This window comes from Hevea brasiliensis, chromosome 3 (genome assembly GCF_030052815.1).
Source record: "Hevea brasiliensis isolate MT/VB/25A 57/8 chromosome 3, ASM3005281v1, whole genome shotgun sequence".
NCBI classification, from domain to species: domain Eukaryota; kingdom Viridiplantae; phylum Streptophyta; class Magnoliopsida; order Malpighiales; family Euphorbiaceae; genus Hevea; species Hevea brasiliensis.
In genome coordinates, this window is record NC_079495.1 from 13,421,712 (window position 1) to 13,428,716 (window position 7,005).

The window sequence follows — 7,005 nt, forward strand, 5'->3', positions numbered from 1 at the left end:
TTTTCAACTTATTTATGGTTACCATTGAAAATCTAACATTATCACACTCATAAACTCTTCCATAATTTTATTTTGATAACAATTGAGTATCAAATAATGAAGAAATTTGGTGCTAGTGAAAAAAGAAAGTGTGTAACTAAAACTATTCAATTTGATCAGTTGACTGAGAATTTTGATGCACAATGGATGTCAAAATAAAGTTGAAAGTAGTTGATAGTATTGGTAAGGTTGGATCAACCAAAAAATGAAACGAAAGTATATATATATATATATATATATATATATATATATATATATATATATATATATATATATATATATATATATATAAGTGAATAAAATTGCAACAAATTTTCAATTTTTTGAAAATTTACATATAATTTTATACATTTTGAAATTTTGACCCATTTTGTTAAAATTAAAAAAAATAATAAATTGAATAAAATTATCAAAACGTGTTAAGGATTAGCTTTCTTTTAGCCAATAAGCTAAGCTAAAAAAAGTTATTTTTTTTAATGGAAATCGGGCAGAAGTAACCCAAATAATAATCAAAATCACATCAATTTATTGAAAAACCAAATTTTAAAAAATAAATCAGTTTGATTTTTTATTGAATTCGATTTCTATTTTTCGGACTTTCTCATCTAGGGATAGTAACTTTATTAGGTATCTGCGGGTATCTAATCCGACCAAATCTTAATGAGATAAGTTTAGATAATATATAATCAGATTTAAAATGATTCGGGTTTGAAAAAGGGTTTGATTTTTATATATAGAGTATTCGTTGTCTAAATTTATTTATATAAGTAATTAATTAAATAAATATATATATATATATTATAATAATGTTTATAAAATTTTATATATTATAATTTAAATAGAGAATTTAAATATTTTATAGAATTATTAAAATTTTAAAATATAAATTATTAATTAAAATATTAATTTTCAAATAATAATAATTTAGTTTGGGATTAAAGCTCAATTCCACCCCGGGAGTTTAATTTAGCATTTTTTAACCTTTTATTTAATTTAGTCTAGAAATTTCAATTTAGGCTTAATTTAGCTCAAAAATTAAGAAAATAAAGAAATTAAGCTTCTTAATTTTTTAGCTTAAATAAAAAAACTAAAAAAATTCAGTCTCAAAATTAAAAAATTAAACTTTTTAATTTTTTATTTAAATCAAAAAATTAAGAAATTTATCTCATAAATTTTAAATTTTGAGCTAATCTCAAATTTATCTTCATTGCACATTTAGATCAGACTCTACATTGCACATTTAATGTTGATGTTTCTCTTTACAATCTGATCTCAGCCTCCTACATTGATTTTACCACTTGCAACCAAGTACTGTACTAACCTTGAAATCTCTTGTTTTAGTTTTAGGTAAATCATTCATGATTAGCTAAAGAAAAATTTCCTAAATAAGTATCTGATGATGCCAAGATAGGAACATATTCCTGTAGTGATAAAATCTAATTGTCTCTGATTTGAAATATCAAAGTTTTCCTGGAACACCATGTGGAGTATTAACAGTTTCTAATTAAATTGAAATAAGCTAATATAATATATTTTTATCCCTAGGATCCACCATTTGTGTTTTTTTATAGTAAATGGCACTTCCAAATGGCTCATTAAATGTTTCTAAGTAACTTAGAATTGTTTTTCTTGAAATTGTAAATTCTTTAGCTACAATCGTTTGGGGAGGAATGTTGAAGAGGCAGATGCAGAAGAGATCATTGAAATGGCTAGTAAAGCTTCTGTTGCTGATCAGGAGAAGCAAGTCCAAGAAAAAATCCATTCTCAAATTGAAAATTTCTGCACAGCTATGGATGAAATTCTTCTTCCTGATATGAATAAGAAAAGTGAGCCAGGTGAACCACTTGGGCAGTCAGATACAGCTTCTTGTCATGGTGGCCTTAGTTTGGCTGTGGGAAAGAGTGGTCAACCTACTGTTCGTCCAGGTGAGTTTGCTTTCATGATCGTATTTACTACTTGTTAGTTCTATTAGTTTTCTGGAAGCCTTTAACTATTATTATCTTGGTTGTGTTCTTAGAAAATAATCTTGTGAAAAAATACTGTTTCTTTTGAATATATATTATTGGATATTATAGTTTTTACTCCTGTATTTGATTAATATACTAAACATAATATGGATTTGTTATTTTTTATATATTCATTAGTTTGGTTATTATATGTTTGGCTTTAATTTATTTAACATTTTTTGCCTCTTCCAATCCCTATACATATAAATATATGATGTGTATTTTCTTGACACCTGTTAGTTAAAACAGATCTTCCTTTATTTCTTTAATTCTATTAAACCTAGCTCTAATTCTAATAGATCAAGTTTTCCTCTGATTGTGGCCTATGTCAGAAGTAAACATAAAACAAAAATAAAATGGCAGAGCAGATGTGCATAACTTTTTCTAAAATAATCCTGATCCATTGTAACTTAGACTGTTGGGATGATTGTGTCTCACCCTACTTATATTTTTGCTTCTTTCTGATGTTCTTTCATTAAATGGCTTCCAGAGTCACAAATAACCAGTTTCTTTGTATTTATGTCTTTCTTGTCCTTATTTGCATCTGATTCTGAGATGAGTCAGTCTGGAGACTGCAAAATTATCCGGAATAAATTATTCACCAAATAACTGATAACCATGTGTTGCTTAATCAGTTGTGGAATTGTGAGCACTGTCATTGTGGCTAAGACGTTTGTATCTAAATTTGACTGAACTTCTATTCTTCTGATTACTGATGATTTTCAGCACAGCTATGTCTGAGACAAGGCCATTGAAAAGTGCAGAAGTTTCTTGGAGGTTGAAAGATATCATTGGCTACACACTTGGTCGGAAGGCATCTCAGATACCCCACAAAGAAGCTGGACAAGGCTTATTTGTAGATGGTGAAGCTGATGTTGGCACTGTGATTGCCTTGTACCCCGGCGTGATATACACCCCACCTTAGTATCGTCATATCCCTGGATACCCAAGAGTTGATGCCCATAATACATACTTGATTACAGGGTATGATGGTACTGTTATCAGTGCCCAGCCCTGGGGTTCTCGGGGCGAAGCCCGTGAAGTGTGGAATGGATCACTTGTGCCAGAAATCAGGCCTAATGTGCAAAGTAGCGAGAAAGGTTCGGATCAGTTCTGGAAAATGCTCAGTAAGCCTTTAGAAGGGATACAACTTAGTTGTACTAGTGAGGTCCTAGAGCGGAGGAACCCATTAGCTTTGGCTCATTTTGCTAATCATCCAGCAGAGGGTATGGCTCCAAATGTCATAATTTGCCCTTATGACTTCCCATTGACTGAGAAGGACATGAGAACCTATATACCAAATATACCATTTGGCAACTCGGAAGAAACGAATATGAGAAGATTTGGCAGCTTTTGGTTTAGATCTAGGGCAAAAAAGAGTGGGTCTGATGTTCCTGTTCTGAAGACTCTCGTTTTGGTGGCTACTAGGACACTTTGTGATGAAGAAGTGCTGGTGAACTACAGGTTGAGCAACTCAAAGCGACAGCCAGAGGGGTATACTCCAGTGGATGAAGAGGAATACCGAAGGAGATAAAGCTAGTGAGTGAAACTTGAACGTCAAAAGTGTTGTATATGTTGGAATAGAAGGGGCGGCAACATTTGGGCTCACATGGCTACAATTTTGGCTTTGATCGCGCAAAGCATATGGAGGTTGATTTTCACTTTGCAATAAGGTTGCCAAACAGGTTGCCAAATAGCTGACTAAAGCAGTGTCACAAACTCGACATGAACTCTTATGGGACAAGTTGAAAATTCGACCATTGAGGGGGCATGATATGGGATATAGACATGTAACCAATCTTCATGTAACAACCTGTAATAAGATAGGGTAACAAACTATCATGTTATCATGTGTAAATGTATTTAATATTCAGTATACACTAATGAATAGAGGTTTATGTCAAAATATATGCAAAATCATATTAAAAGTGTTATTAAAGCATACATTTTTTACAATGCACTAATTAAATATATTTGCTTTCATTTTAACTTATATTTTAAATTTTTATAATTGATTAAGAGTAATAATTAAGTTTATAATTAAAAAAATTAAATTAAAGTGGTTTCAACTTTTAGTTAAATATTTTTTAGTCTTTTAACTTATATATATATATATATTAAATGTGGTAATTACACTTGATTGGTATAAAATATTTTACTTATGCTTTATTTTTTATTATTATTAATTTAAGGCCAATCAACAAGGTTATTAGTATTTTACTGTTAAAAAAAAAAGGCTAGGTTAATATTATTATTGATGCACTGCTACAAATTCATATGGATAAATGCTTATGAATCACTTTGAGTTGTACAAATAAACTGTTCTTCCATTCAACGCTTGGATTGGCCTTGCATTCATCTTAAATCCCTGACAATGAACAAAATTAACCCTATAATTAACATGGAATATTCAAATGTTTAATAATTATTGTATTCGTGTAAAATACTAAAATTAATATATATCATATAAATATAAGATAAATTTTAATGGCTATCCTTGAACGTCATTCTTAAACATAAAAATGTAATATAAAACTCTTTAAATTTTAAAATTTTGCACAATAAAATGCTTTTGACTCCTAATAACCTATTTATAAGTAGTACGCTAATGTGAAAAATTCAAAGTGGCAATAACATAAACGATTGCTATTATTTTTTGAAGGCAAAGTCCCTTTAATTAGTTGTTATACATCTAATACTTCATTATCTTATATGATTGAAATTCTTTTATGGTTAATCTATGAAGAAAATCATAACTGATTTTGTCACTATCACATAAAGGGGAGAGAATTATTTACATTACTATTATTCTGAATTATAGAAATTGACTATTGAAAATTAAAAGGATTTTACTGTGTAAAATTTTAATGTTCAAAGGTTTTTTTTTGTTACATTTTTAAGTTCATAGACAATTCTGTTACATCCCTTAAATTTCAGGGACAACCCTTGAAATTTATCCTATATATATATATATATATATATATATATATATATATATATAAACATTAATAGCTATTCAATTCTTATCCTTTTTTTTTATAAACCAAATAAATTCATGTAGTTAGAGAGCATATTACAAAGAAAAGGTGAATCATCGATGAACAATAATAATAATAGACTTACATTATCAACGGCATTCCTCAGTGCCCCCACTTGCTTCACTGAAACCTCCCTTACCTGTAATAAATTAAATGCTATTTGATTAATTAATTTATTAAAAGGAAGCACATATGGTAATGAAAGGGCAAAAGGGTATGGAAGAACATATAGTAAAAACGTAATAACACCTCTTGAAAAACAGTCCAAATAACTCCCTCAGTGCACGGAGGAGTGGTTAGAGGGCCACTGTATCTGAAATAGCTTCGGCTCGAAAATCCAACCTCTCTTGGGTCAATAATTCCCAAATAGTTAATGTTATATAAATAGTTAAATACCCTTGAAAGGAATGGATCGGGTTGCCCTAATTTGCAAAGAATTCCAATAACAGCTGTTGTTCCATTAGAGTTTTGATGGACTATATGAAGTTCCAAATCATACTTATTAAACAAAGGAAATTAATTGGTAAACTAAGCAATAATCAAGGAATTTAGAGCATAACATACTTGTAGAAAATTTGGAAATATAATTAATTAATTAATTAATACAGCATAAATACACCAAAACAGCAATTGGCTTACCTTCTACCACTGATCGCATGCTCTGTAGGTATATGCCAATGGCATTGTATCAGATTGTAATGATCTCCATCAATAATAATGTTCCCAGCGTTCCCTTTCCAACACACCTGATTAACCATAATTAATGTTAAACCTCTAACATTCTGTCTTATAAATTGCAAAGTAAACACTTAATTACAGGGTTAATTATAATTAATTAGCTTAAATGACCTCGATGTCATGTCCTCGGCTCACTATAGTGGCATCAGCTGCTTCATATTGTGTTTGTAGATCTCCTAGGGTAGGTGGAGATTCTGCTTTTTGAGCGCGAAGATCGATCGGAGATTGCCTTCTTCCATTACCACAAGCTGTCCATGCTGGGTTGAGCTGCCCCCACTTCGATGGTCCTCTGCCAGTTGCTTCTATATAACTATATGGAGTTTCTGGCCCCAAAACCCCACAACCCCCATAACAGATTTAGATAAAAAAAATATTCATGGGAGAAAAAAAATAAATAATAAGAGTTCATTGGTATGGAGTGATCTCCAGAACTATGAAATCTTGAATTCAAGCCACAATCCGAGTAAAAAAATAAAAAAAAAATAATAAGAGCAAACTCATTACACATGTGAACCTGGGGTTTGAGCTTCAACGTCATGGTGAAGATAAAATGAAGAATGAAACCAGAGAACAAGAGAAGCTAGAAACACAAAGATTGCTTCTGTTCTTTTCATTTTTTTTTTACTCTCTTAACATATGGTAGTAGGTTAATGAATTTGAAGGAGTTATAGTGTTTTTATAGCCATGAAAACAGCATGAAGATGTGATATACAAACAATCACGAATCCGTTAATATTTGCTAACCAACGCTAAGCGTGCAATAGAATAGGCAAGAGAGACTCTCCTGCTCTTTAAGAAGGCATGAAATAAATAAGTAAGGAATTAATTAAGCTAATCAATTAACTACTATATTGAATTTTCCATATATGATGTTTTTTTTATTAATTTCTATTTTGTGCTATAATATATTTCTATTAATTTTAATTAATTCCTATTTTCTACTCTAATATATGTAACGGCCCGGCCCATACTAGGTATCGCGGATTTGTTCCTTGGACTTTTACAACCAAAAGCGCTCTAACCAGTGCTCCAAGACCACCCAATTTAAGTCTAGGATCTCTCCCATGCTTTGTCGATATGGGATTTGCCTAAAGCACCTTTCTCCCTCCCTTTTGGGACTCAGCGTCCTCGCTGAGGTTTGCCCCACCATCGTTCAATAGGCCACACAGAGCGCTTTGATACCA

The 7,005-nt window shown here is 30.9% G+C and overlaps 1 protein-coding gene and 1 pseudogene across 1 annotated transcript; one reads left to right on the forward strand and one right to left on the reverse strand.

Moving 5' to 3' along the window:
* The first annotated feature begins 1,613 nt into the window (after positions 1-1,613).
* LOC131178318 (uncharacterized) lies at positions 1,614-3,616 on the forward strand. Its single transcript, XM_058143274.1, has 3 exons — positions 1,614-1,648; positions 1,690-1,964; positions 2,777-3,616. The coding sequence occupies exons 1-3, from the start codon at positions 1,614-1,616 to the stop codon at positions 2,968-2,970; spliced, it is 504 nt and encodes a 167-aa protein (XP_057999257.1). The 3' UTR covers positions 2,971-3,616.
* A 725-nt stretch (positions 3,617-4,341) lies between these two features.
* LOC110650805 (alpha carbonic anhydrase 4-like) lies at positions 4,342-6,435 on the reverse strand (annotated as a pseudogene).
* Positions 6,436-7,005: the final 570 nt, after the last annotated feature.